The sequence below is a fragment of the Fundulus heteroclitus genome, chromosome 23 (assembly GCF_011125445.2).
Source record: "Fundulus heteroclitus isolate FHET01 chromosome 23, MU-UCD_Fhet_4.1, whole genome shotgun sequence".
Lineage (NCBI taxonomy): Eukaryota > Metazoa > Chordata > Actinopteri > Cyprinodontiformes > Fundulidae > Fundulus > Fundulus heteroclitus.
This window is the reverse complement of record NC_046383.1, coordinates 899351-913220: the sequence shown is the minus strand read 5'-3', so window position 1 is coordinate 913220 and position 13870 is coordinate 899351. Positions and strand designations below refer to the sequence as shown.

The following is a 13870-nucleotide window of genomic DNA, read 5'->3' as shown; positions in this document are numbered from 1 at the left end:
ATGTCATACATGATGACATTTGCAGTAGTGTTCCACCTGAAAAATATTCTTTAATGCCTTTGTGTCATACAAAAACAAAAATTTACATCTCCACTTTTTGACTTTGGAACTGTACTTGATTTAAATCACATATTTAAATTCAGGTGACTTAAGCGGTTAAAACACAAAGTGATTTTCAGCTGTATATTGCGTTCTCTGATTTTCTGGTGCATTAATAATTATGCCACAGTGTGGATGGAATTCTAAACAATATTGCATGAAGTCGTGTCTGCAGAACTAATCTGTGTTTGTTGTCGAAGGTTGTCTGATGCCAAAGTCATATTCCTGCCATTGTCCATTTTCAGTCCAATGTCTGAGTACAGCGGCACAACATTCTCCTTCCCTTCAAGAGGCCATCCTCCAGTCCTCACGCCTGCAAACAGAATGAATTCTGCCAGTATTTTTTGCCAAAGAAACGGTCCATAGGTTGAAAAGAAACTACAGCAAAGCAGTCACAAACATTTTAACTACAGTGTTCCCTCTAAAATGGCAAACATAACATAGACGTTTTCTGTTTTTCTTTTCTTATGTTGTACTATGTACAGCATTTTGTGTTGCACACTGATGTGTTGGTGTGCAATTAAATTTGTATTAATGTGCACATTAAATCAAACCTATTGTACCACTTTATCTGTACCTTTATTCTCAGAGTTTTTGCATGAGAGGAAAAGTATGAAATATAATAATATTATGAATATTATAAACAATGATTTGACAATTGTGTAGCATAATAGTTACGTAAATAATCTAATTTAACGAAAGACATCTAAATTAGGGAAATGCTAGTGTAGCAGAGAAGCCCCAGGGTGGTGTATTTTGAGACAACCAATCAGACGCCATGAATCAGAACACCACGTCCTACTTAAATGTGAACAAGTGCTCAAACGAAGACAGTCTTAAAATGATTCTGTTGTGGGTCACACTTCTTCTCCTTCATCAAGGATGTGAGTTACCCAGTAATTTGTTTTATTTATTTTCCTCTTACACCACAATGTTCTTCCTATACCTAAATTGTTTACCATTTTCTTTCTTTTCCCTCTAATGCAGGTGCCTTGGTTCCAGTGATCACAGTTCATCTTGGTGAAGCAACAACATTTACATGTGATTTACCAGAGGATAAATATGGAAATGGCGCACTTTTCTGGTACAGGCAAACTATTGGAGACACTCTGGAACTAGTTGTAACATCTGTGAGTTATACAAACCCCACGTACGGACCACGCTATTCTGACTCAAGAATGAAAATTTCACATACTAAAAAAATTAGCAACCTGACCATTTTAAAAACAGTTCAAGAAGATGAAGGAATGTATCACTGTGCTTTCACCGACTGGAGCCAAACTGTTTGGCAGGGCACCTACTTGTTAATAAAAGGTAATGGCTTTCACGTGTTTAAATATTCAAGATTTTTATGGAAAGTTTTATAGATCTACTGGTACACATTTCACAAATGATTTTAAGATTTATTTAAAACAAGAAGATATAGCAATTGAGATCAGTTATATTTATTCCTACAATGCTAAACTAAACTAGGAAACATAATGACTTATGTCCACTTTAGAATGAAGGAAAATAGCATTGTTGTCACATGTCAGTTTGTTTTCTAAACTTTGCAAAAGCCCATTGCATTCATTTTTAAGATGTAATTTCTAGAATAATAATTTTGAGATAAAGAAAATAAAAATGTGCATATAACAAATAGTTTTTGTGAATTCTACCAAAAATAAAACACTAATTCCAAATTTCACATTAGCCATTGCAAAACATATTTAACTGAGATTTGGAATAGCAAAACCTTTACTTTGAGTGTAACTGGATATGCTAAAAACTAAAAAACATATTTTTTATGTGGTGTTGAATAAGTAATTGGAACTGTATTATATTTCAGAAGACAACGAAGAAAGCAAAATCAGAATCTTGAATTTTATACATTTTATCCTTTCTTCTTGGAGCGATTGGACCTTGACAGACCTAGACGCTTTGGGAAGCCCTGTGTCCATTTATTAATTGTAGTCCTCAAAAGGCTAAGTAAAAAAATTATAATTTTTAGCCTTTCAGACTTACTGGTGATTTAGGAATTCTAGATAACTTTTGATACTTACTTTTCTTCTAACGTACACAGATTTCACCACCCTACCTTATAAGTGTGATCCTTAAAATTCATACATTTTAAACGTCTCCAAGTCTCTCTTACAATTCTAAAATAAATCAAGTGTTTAAACTGCATTTTCCAACACAAAGATCTTCTAAAATGTTGTCCAATAATCTGCAGGAAACACTGTGGGGACATCAAACTACAGAGTTGTTCAGAGCTTGACGACTTCAGATTCCCTGCGTGCAGAGGAATATGTGACTCTACAGTGTTCTGTCCTCTCAAACTTTGACAGGACATGTTCAGGAGATAGTATGTTCTGGTTTAGAACAAATACATCTGACCCAGAAATCATCTTCATTGATGTGAACAAAACGGACAGATGTCAGAAGAAAACAGATTATCAGACTAGATGTGTATATAACTTCTCTAAGAACATCAGCTCCTCTGATGCTGGGACTTACTACTGTGCTGTGGCCGCATGTGGAGAGATTTTATTTGGAAATGGAACCAAGCTAGAAGCTGGTATGATTTTATGTTAATCACTGAGAAAAATATATTTACAAACCTAATGTTTTGCAGAAACAATTATTTTGGCTAATTTTGTCTTTGCTTCACAGAGCCAACAGCAGATGGTGAATTTCCAGTACTAGTGATAACTGTATCCTGTTTGATTATTTCTCTGATCATAAATATTGTTTTCATCTGTTTAAAAACGCCAAGAGCAGCATGCAACCAATCTAAAGGTAAGTGTTTCTCACAGAATTTTGGAGATTGAGAAATCTACCAGAAATTAGTTATCTGGTAATCGATGTTATAATATACTGAGACTGAAATAACCAGTGGTGCATTTATTGTTGTGTTTGTGACTGTTTAAAAGAACATGGGGAAAGCATACCACAGGCTGAGAAAATAAATATCGAAGGATTTTTGAACGTATACAAATATGATTTGCAGTTTACAACTAAACTGGTTAATAAGACTGCAAAAGCCCTCTATAGCACTTATATTCCCTTGAACCCCTTGCATTGCCAAACATTTTTTCCAAATAACAATTTTATAACAGTTCAATCACCTGCAAAAAGAAGCGCAACTTTTAGTATATACTATAAACTAAAACAAACGTGGTTTATGTTAATTCCTTTTAAATATTTGTGCAAAAAGTTTTAACAGGTGTAAATGGGTATAAAATTAAGATACAAAATCAGATAAAGCACATGCTATTCTTGTTTCTCTCTTTATATTTAATAATAGAAGGCACCTCGTCACAAGAAAGAAGGATGAACTTGAGCCAGCAAGATGATCATACTGTAAGTAAAGTTATAAACTCAGGTCAATGGTTGACTCTGACTAGTATGCAATGTAACAAACTTTTTATTTACTGTGCAGAATGAAGATGGTTGGGATCTGAACTATGCAGCATTACACTTCTCTGATGGAAAAGCTAGAAGAGGAAAAAAAATTAATGTGACTGAGGACAGTGTGTATTCCCATATTAAACATTGAATCTGTACTTGTGTGGAATGTTTTAGTTTAGCACTGAAAATGAAAGTAAATAGATTTTTGATTAAAAAACATTTGTTTTTGTTATATTTACTTTCAGAATAAACCCTTAAAAATAAGCTTCTGTTCTTATAATTAGCTTCATTTGTCATTACAACATAGATTCCGATGAAATGTGTCCTCGGCATTTAACCCATCCCTTAGGTAGTAGTGGGTTGCCACTGTATGCCCTGAGAGCATTCTGGGGCTTGCTCAGGGACCCTGAGTGTCAGTTTGTGGGATTCAAAGCTATAGCCTTGTAGCCTCTGCAAACTTATTTTTACAGCATAGAGTCCATTCACAATTACTTGTCCTCTCAAGGCACTTTGAAAAGGAAATGCTTGTCGGGACTTTGATGCAATCAACTGGGTTCCCTTATATAGGAAATGTTTGACCAATCTGTATAATCTGACCCAATCTGTACAATATGATTGAATTTGACTTTGTAAAGTGCCTTGAGTTGACATGTTTCATGAATTGGCGCTATATAAATAAAATTGAATTGAATTGAAAAAAATCAAATCAAATCATACAGACAGATTGGTTAAAAGATTTTCTAAGTAAACCCAGCATTTTGCATGGAGTCATTGACTTGCAGTATTCATTCCTACTACAAGCGTGCCTAGCGACAGTGTGAAGTCACTTGCAATGTGTCGTTGACTTTGCAGCAGTCTGTCATGCTGAGCATGCAGTGAAGAGGGGAAAAACACTTTAACAGGAAGAAGCAAGCAGAACCAGGCTCAGTATGAACGGCCATCTACCATGAACGACTGGGGTTTGAGAAGACAGCATACACACAAAAAAAAAACACAGAAGCACTGATCCAACGAATACTTTATATGTTAAAGAAGATAAAAGCTTCATAGGTGGTCAAGTCTAGAAAAGAAACACAGTTAAACAGAAAAGCTCTGAGCCAGTTTTTGGTCAAGAGGATGAAAAAGAGCACATACATATAGTTACAGTAAATGCTCAACCAAAAGCTATGCATAGGAAAGAAAGGTATGGACTCTGAGAGACGAGGCCAGACAACTTCTTACAGATAAAGTTGTTGATTTTTAAATCTTGCATTTGTTTTCTTTCATTTTGGTCATTGGTTTTTTTTCTTTCATTTTGGTCATGGTTTTTTTAATTTCACCTGCTATTCCTGGTTATACTTCATTTCTGACTTTCTCTGTGATTTCTATCTGTGTAATATGCTATTTAAATAAAGATAACTTTCTTAAACGTGATTATCACCAAGTATTTTTTTTACCATTTTGAAATAAAAAAATGTATTGTATTTTACGGACATCAGTGAGATAAAGAAAATATTTTTTTCATACTCTTTATTTACATTTCAGATCTACCTCTACAAAGCTATTTGGGTTACAGTGACACCTGGAAAACTTCTCCAGTTCTTTAACCCTAGTTGAAACAGATTTTAAGTTTTAAACTAGGGTTGAAACAAGTATCTGTTTCAACTAGGTAACTGTTTCCATTTTCAGCTAAGGAAGTAGCCAAGTTTAGAATTTTGTTTAGAGTGGTAGGATTTTGAGATGGCAGCGCATGATTTATTTAATTTACTGGTGTAATTGTAGCTGTTTAAGGAAGAAAGCATTTGACCTTCTCCACATGTTACAGAGCTATGCAGAAAAGTTTTTATTTATATTTTCCATGAAAAGAACTTGTATCACTCGAGGTTGTGCATCACTGCATTGAAATCAGTCTGAAAGTTTTTATTCTAACTTCTAGAGCCTTAAACCGAAAAGCCCTTTTTTATATATCAGATATACCTCAGGTACAAAGAAATGGAGTTTAGAGTCATGAAAAGACAATCATCTTATAACTGATTTAAAGACTTTTGGACTATGGATGTGACACAAACTCCAAGCAAGTGAGTTGAACCTGAAGAACTCACTATGTGATGCTGAATGGTCAAAGTTGCTGGTTCTTATTTGTAATGAGTGAAATGGTGAACCCGATACTCAAACCAGACAGAGTATGTTTTAAAAGTTTATTAAAAAGGATGGAGTAGATGACAGACAGGAAATGGCAGTGTAGACCGGAGATGTTTGAGCAGGCTGATCATGGTGATGGCAGGTTGGAACAAATAAAGATAGCTGGTGGTCATGGAGAATGGGCACGAGGAAACCTGTCCAGGTATGAACATAATCACAGGCCAATGGCTCACCAGAAAGGGCAGAGCTAACAGCAGAACCACACAGGAACACAGAGCAGTTTTGACTAGCACACAGAAACTGGAAAACCTTTTTCACTGAGGGCAGGTTATTTGCAGACGCCCAAGGTCTGGCAGGCTGAGCACACAAGACCTGGGAGAGGCATATAGGCTGTGCAAACAAGATGTTCTGGGAGTGAGTGTCTGTGAAGGGCAGGTATGAGTCGGTGGAGTGACAGATGAGCTGCATTGAGTCTGATTACTGCAACAGATGGAACCAATCAAGATGGCTGATGAGAGTGGAGTAGAAAATGGAGGGAAACAGACCGACAACATAAACAAAAAGCCCAAATCGTGACACTTATTTACCTTATTTGTTAATAATTTAGCCAATAATTATTGGACCACATGATGTCACTCACTGGATATTGTAATGCTACAGCTCTGTGTGTGTTTTGCTCATGCCTGCTCTGGCCCTCATGCTCTGCTTCCATCGTTAGCTCCAAGCAGCACAATACATATTGTCACTAATTAGTGGTAGTGAGGAAACCTGCACTCCGCCCTCCCTGTTTGTTTATAAGATTAGATCTTATAAAAAAAAACATTATCGTAGTCATTGTTGGACTATGGGTACACAAATTCCTTCCCTAGAATGTAACAACCTCTGTAGCAGAAAATGCCCTTTAATCACACATTTTGAGCTAACCAATCAGCAAGTCTGGTAAAAAAAGGAATATGCAAAAAAACAAAACAAAAAAAAAAACAGTTAGATGACTCTGTTTTGCTTCATACTGCTTTTCATGCACCAAGTAATTAAGTGTGATATATATAACAAACACCGCTTTTGCACTTTTTTGAAAACAAGGTTTATGCGCAAACTTAAGTTGTACTTTGAAATGTGTTTTTTTCCTTTTTCAATCTGAGCTGACTAGGGATGGGTACCGAGTTCCGTCGATATCACCAGGTACCGATTCATGTAAAATTTAAATTTAAACATGTTTCAATACCTAAACGCATCACTGTGACATTGAGGGAGAAGAAGAGTGGGTGATATTCTATGCTGAACATGAACACAGCATTGCACGCACAAGAGCATAATGACGTCTGTAGCTACTGTTCCAGTCAATAAAGCATGGCTGATAAAAAGAGCTTTTCAAAACGTGCTGCAGATTCAGATTGCTGCAATATTTGTGAGGCAAAGTACAAGCCCAACCGTGGGAATGCTTGTAATCTGAGGAAACATCTAGTGACTGCTGCCATTTTTGTGAATTTCTTGCATATTTACCGACTTTTCAGACCAATCCAGTGACCATTTTTCAAAAAAGCTACCAGAGAAAAATCTAGCGACTTCTTCTGAATTCACCGTGAAAATAACAACCATTCTGGAGTTATTGTCTTTGGACAGCCAAGCATTCTATAAGTTTCCCCAAGCACTGTCTCCCAGACAGACAGCTGCCTCGTCCTGAAACTCACCTGCAGTCAGAGCAAAGAGAGCAAAGAGGAAAGCTTCTTCCCTCATTGTAAATGTATACCGCCCTGATTTACAAAGCGAGATAAAATATGTTTTTAATATGTTTTTTTCTTGTCTGAAAACAATTCCCTGAATTTAATTCATACACAGCTTCAATCCCTTATTCGCCTGGTTCCCTCTGTGACTCTGATAACTGTTGTTTTTGTAAAACTTTGTTTTATTATTACATTGCTTTAATTATTTTCCAGATATTGTATTAAGATTAATAAATTATTTAATAAGGTTCATTTGTAGTTCCAAACAAGATTATCTTTTGAGAAATAAGTATTTTAAATGAATATATTTAGAGAATTTATTAATAAACTGACATTTGTTACTACATAAACACGCCAAGGTACTGAAGATAGAAACCGTTAAGTACCGGTATGTATTCCCAGGTACCGAGTATTGGTACCGTACCAGTACAAATATGCACCCATATTTACCCACTGACCGACTTCCAGTTGCTAGAATTTCAAAATAAGATGAGAAGAGAGACTAAAAACTCAGTTTTGTATTATTTGTTTTCACTATAAAGGAACAAAATAGGCACTTAAAGTAGTTTTAAGTGTCTTTAAAAATAACGATGTCAGTAAAGCATAATTATTGTCAATTTAAATATAATGGAAGGGAAAATGCAGTTAAAGCTGTATGAATAGCACACTAATTGTGACCTAAGCCAAGTAATTGCCTAATATAATGTAAGAAAACAGAAATTTAGTTATCAATGTTCCCCCATACCACCTTCTTCATGTGTCTCAGCATTCACTGGACCTCTGTGAGCAATGTCACACGTGCAAACTGAGGCTACACCAGTATTACGCCTGTCCAAAATCTGAGATTATAAGAAGTTACATGGCTTACTAAAAGAATCAAATTACAGCAATACTTTCTTGTTAGATCACTTACTTTACATACAACTGATTTTACTCAATTACATGAAAAATATACAAATCTTAGAATTTTTTATGAGCTGTATACTATGTTTTATGTTAGAATAGGGATCCTGCTAAGGAAGAACTGAGAGATATGTACATACCTCCCTGCAATGCCCAGGCGTTGCAGGGAGGTAATACAGGCTACTGAACCTCATTTTGACTTGTTTTAAGGACATTTCATCAAAGTTGGATCCGCCTGTAACGTTTTTTCTATTTTAATTTTGAGTGTGGCTCAAAATCCAGACCACCGTGGGTTAATAACTTTGATTTCAAGTGAATTTGTAAAGAGTTTAGGTAATGCATAGCTACAGGATATAAACCAGGGGTCATCAATCTTTTTTAAACTGAGAGCTACATCATTGGTGTTGTGTCATATGAAGGGCTACCAGGACAGACCTTTGAACTAGAAAATTCAAAGGTCCCCTTAAATTTATGTGAAATAAACCAATATTTTGCTTTATATATTGTCATTTTTAAATCTATATAAAATGTGAATAAACAGGAAGCGTAACGGAATAAACTAAACTTTCAGATGCAGCACACTGGTGGAGTGTGCTTTTTTTTAGGACAGACTCACGGGCACCACATGTGGTCCTTGGGGTCTACTTGGTGCCCATAGGCATCATGTTGGTGACCCCTGATATAAACCATTCAGCAAATCCTAATAGACCTCTATTATTTTGTGGAGAAAACTGACAACTGACTGATGGATGAGATTAATCACAAACCCGTTGTGGAGTTTTGCAGAAATAAATGCCACTTTGCCTTTGCAACTGTGATAATTAAAAATATAGGCATCTATCATAACAACAATTTGTGTGAATGTGTGAAATGTAATTTTCATGTAGTCAGTCCTTGTATTTTCATTTATGTAGACTGTACGTACACTGTTAAGCAAAATTTTTATTAATATACATTTTTAAAAATACCTATATTTATGGAGGGATTTCTGAGTGCATGTTAGCAGAAAACATTGCAATTCAATTATTAGCACTCAAACTGTTGAAAGACAAATTTGCGCTTGAAAATGCTCTCAATTTTGTGACCTACAAACCATATTAACATCAGGCCTGCCTTGCTGTTTATGTGGACCGGCTTGAAGCCTCAACCCTGTCTGCCTTTCTGCTCTCTGGATCGGTAGATTCCTGTAAAGGTTTGCCTTCCTGCACCAGGGCTTGATTAATTTAAATAAACCTTTTAAAACACAGTACAGTGTTGAGATAAATATGGCGTTCACTGATTATCTGGCACATTACAATAAAAGCCTGAAAAGTTTAAATTTTATGTTAAAAACAAAATATGGACCTGAGAACATTCAGACTGTTTAATCTCATGTTTTTAATCACTTTAAACTGTTAATAGAATTCCCCCATTTCAGTTTGTTGTCAAAATTTTGTTTCATAGGTCAGAAAACAAAATTCAGATTGCCTAACTAAAACATTGACACAAAGATTGTTCTGGGGCTATGTGTTAAACCCCACATTTCCCTTGGTGTGTTGTTCATGTGCAAATAAATTTGTACTAGAGTGTGTAATAAATCAAACCTGTTTTATCACGTGTTTACCTATCTCTACCTTTATTCTCAGCATTTTTCCACAAGATAAAGTTGCATGAAATAACTGCATACAATATTATAAATGATATGATATCATAAGATTTACCAAAAAATTCAAATTGAATGGAAGACATCTAAATCAGAGAATTGCCAGTGTAGCACCGAAGCCCCAGGGTGATATATTTTGAGACAACCAATCAGACACATGAATCAGAACACCACGTCCTACTTAAATGTGAACAAGTGCTCACAGGATGACAGTCTCAAAATGATCCTGTTGTTGGTTTTGCTTTTTCTCCTTCATCAAGGATGTGAGTTACCCATTAATCTAACTGTGTTATTTCAGTTTTTGTAACATGTTCCTCTTACTTCACAGTGTAGACTGCTCTTCCTTTACTTACACAATTGTTTAATATGTTCCTCTTTTTTCTGTCTAATGCAGATGCTTTGGTGCCAGTGATCACAGTTCACGTTGGTGAAGCAACAACAGTTACATGTGATTTGCCCAGTGATGAATATAGAGGTGGTAAACTTTTATGGTACAGGCAAACCGTGGGACATACTCTGGAACTAATTGGAACATTTTGGAAGTATGCAAACCTCAATTACGGACCAAGTTATTCTGACTCAAGAATGACAATTGTAGTTACTGACAAAATGAGCAACCTGACCATTTTAAAAACAGTTCAAGAAGATGAAGGAATGTATCACTGTGCTTTTCCCGACTGGAGCCAAACTGTTTGGCGTGGCACCTACTTGTTAATAAAAGGTAATGTCTTTCACTAATTAGATACTTAGATTTTATATGACAAGCATTGTAATACTGCACATTTCTAAGAATGTTTTGTAGATATAGGAATTGGGATTAGTTATATTTAATTCTGCAATTCTAAAGTAAACTAAGAAAAAATGAGAAGTTTTATGTCCACTTTAGATTAAAGAAAAATGGCATCGTTATCATATGGCAGTTGATTTTCTCGACTATACAAAAACCCATGGCATTCCCATTTAAGATGAAAATGTTATCTTAAAAATATTTTGAGACATAGAAAATATTTAAAAAATTTATAACATAAAGTGTTGTAAATTGTAATGTTAATAAAACAATGCATTTTCTACATTTTGCACTAGCCATGGAAAGAAAATCACCAAGACTTGGAGTAGCAAAGCTTTTATTTTCAGTGTAAATGGATATGCTAACAACTACCTTTTTCATCCGGTATTGAATATCTAACTGGAACTACAATATCTTTCAGAAGACAATAAAGAAATGCCAGAAACTTCTAGCTTCTATTCTGTTTTTTTTTTTTTGTTTTTGTTTTGTTTTGAGGAAAGATTGTTCCTTAAGAGAGTTTCTACATGCTTTGTATGCCCTGTACCATTTAATAATTTGGATTGTTTTTAAAAGCCATAAAAATGGACGTTGTGTGAATGTCTGTTAGTAACATTTCATAGGTTCACTTAAAGATATAATTCAATAAAGCGCTTAATTTAACATACATTAAATAATAAGACCTATCTGACAAACTTTAAGATGAGTGGACCTTGACAAAAGAGATGGCAGTAAGTTCAAACTGTCCTAGATGTTAGTGAGAATTGGACACTTTGTTTTCTAATATTAACACATATCAGCCAGTTTGAAAACTAATTCACTGTTGCTTTCCTTTTGACGCACACAACTACCTTACCTTATTAGAGTGATTCATATAATGCATACATTTTAAATGTCTCCAAGCCTCTCTTACAATTCTAAAAGCAGTTAAGCGTTTAAATAGCATTTTCTAACAAAATTCTAAAATGTTGTGCAATAATCTACAGGAAACACTGTGGAAACATTAAACTACAGAGTCGTTCAGAGCTTGACGGCTTCAGATTCCGTACGTGCAGAGGAATATGTGACTCTACAGTGTTCTGTCCTCTCGGACTTTGACAGGACAACGTGTTCAGAAGATCTCAGTGTCTTCTGGTTCAGATCAAATACACCTGACCCACATATAATGTTCATTGATGGGAACAAGACAGACAGATGTCAGAAGAAAACAGACTATCAGACTAGATGTGTATATAACTTCTCAAAGAACATCAGCTCCTCTGATGCTGGGACTTACTACTGTGCCGTGGCCACATGTGGAGAGATTTTATTTGGAAATGGAACCAAGCTAGAAGCTGGTATGATTTTAAGTTTATCACTGAAAAAATACATTTACAAACCTAATGTTTTGCAGAAACAATGATTTTTGGCAAATTTTGTCTTTGCTTCACAGAGCCAACAGCAGATGGTGAAATTCCTGTACAAGTGATAACTGTATCTTGTTTGATTATATCACTGATCATAAATATTGTATTCATCTGTTTCAAAACTCCAAGAGCAGCATGCAAACAGTCTGAAGGTAAGTGTTTCTCACAGAATCTTGGAGATTGAGAAATCTACCAGAAATATTAGTTATCTGATACTCTAAGTCGATGTTATAATCTCTGCATTACTGAGATTGAAACAACCAATTGAATATTTATTGCTGTGTGTGACTGTTTAAAAGAACAGGCTGAGAAAATCAATTGTGCAATCAAAGGATTTTTGAACATAGGTAAATATGATTTGCAGTTTACCATGAAACTGTTCAATAAGACTGCAAAAGCCCTCTATAGTACATATATTCTTTTAATTCTTTAAAAGTGCAAATGGGTGTGAAAATAAAGATCCAAAGTCAAATGAAGCACCTGCTATTTTTGTTTCTCTTTATATTTAGCAATAGAAGGCACCTCGTCACAGGAAAGAAGTATGAACTTGAGTCAGCAAGATGGTCATACTGTAAGTAAAGTTATAAATTCAGGTGAATGGTTGACTCTGACTAGTATGCAATGTAACAAACATTTTATTTACTGTGCAGAATGAAAACGGGAAGGATCTGAACTATGCAGCATTACACTTCTCAGCTGGTAAAGCTAGAAGAGGGAAAAAAATTAATGTGAAGGAAGACAGTGTGTATTCCTATATTAAACCTTGAAACTGTACATATATGTTTTAAAGATCTAACCACTGAAAATGAGAGTAAATAAATTTTGGATTAAAAATCTGTTTTTGTTTTCTTTACTCTCAGAATAAACCCTTAAAGGCCATTGTTTGTTTTTATATTTATCTTTATTTATCATTGCAACATGGATTCCAATGAAATATATCCTCTGCATTTGACACATCCCTTAGGGACCAATGGGCTGGCACTGTGCAGAGCCCGGGGATCATTCTGGGGCTAAGGATCTTAAAACAAGCAGAACCAGGCTAAGTATGAACGGCCATCTGCCATGGCTGACTGGGGGATTGAGAAGACACAGCGGAGACACAAAACAAACAGAACCAATCTAGGAATACTTTCTATAGAGGGGTATCAAGTTTGTGGACATCTCACAGTCAAATATTCAAAGATGAAGGAATTATTTATTAAATGAAGAAGGCTTACAAAATAACAAGGATGACAGGAACCAGAAGTACAGCACAGAGGACCTGACAACTGACAACGGCTGAACTGATTAAACTAACGAAAAACAAGCGGAAAATTAACATCTAACTTAACTACTGAAATAATGAACAGAAACTGACTAAAAAAAGGAACTGAATCTAATAGATACAATAATACACTAATAACATAAATACTGAACAGAAAACTAAACTAATGACATAAAGTTTCAGCTGTACCATCTATAAAAGGAAGTTGTTGATTTTTATATCTTGTATTTTATATCCACAAATTGGGTCATTGTCTTCTTCTCCAGTCATTGAAGTTTAGTTCGGATACTAGTTACCATTTTCAGCTACAAAAATAGCTCAGCTTAGAATTTTGCTTTCAAAGGCAGGATTTGGAGATACCAAAACATGCTTTCTTTTCTTTTAAAGAGTAATCACAATTATTTAATTAAGCTCTAGCCCTTTTTAACAATTACAAACAATTCAAGTAATCATTATATTAATAATTATGCTTTTCACAAATTTGACATTTCTGTGGATTCCATACGTCTGTGTTTAAAATGCAACTCACCCTAAAAC

General features: G+C 35.1%; 1 protein-coding gene across 1 annotated transcript; it reads left to right on the top strand.

Annotated features, from left to right (window-relative positions):
- Positions 1-940: 940 nt before the first annotated feature.
- On the top strand, positions 941-3637 carry LOC105922835. The gene is made up of 6 exons (XM_036127651.1): positions 941-983; positions 1087-1413; positions 2312-2668; positions 2761-2877; positions 3386-3441; positions 3521-3637. Exons 1-6 carry the CDS (start codon positions 941-943, stop codon positions 3635-3637), a joined length of 1017 nt encoding a protein of 338 aa, XP_035983544.1.
- Positions 3638-13870: the final 10233 nt, after the last annotated feature.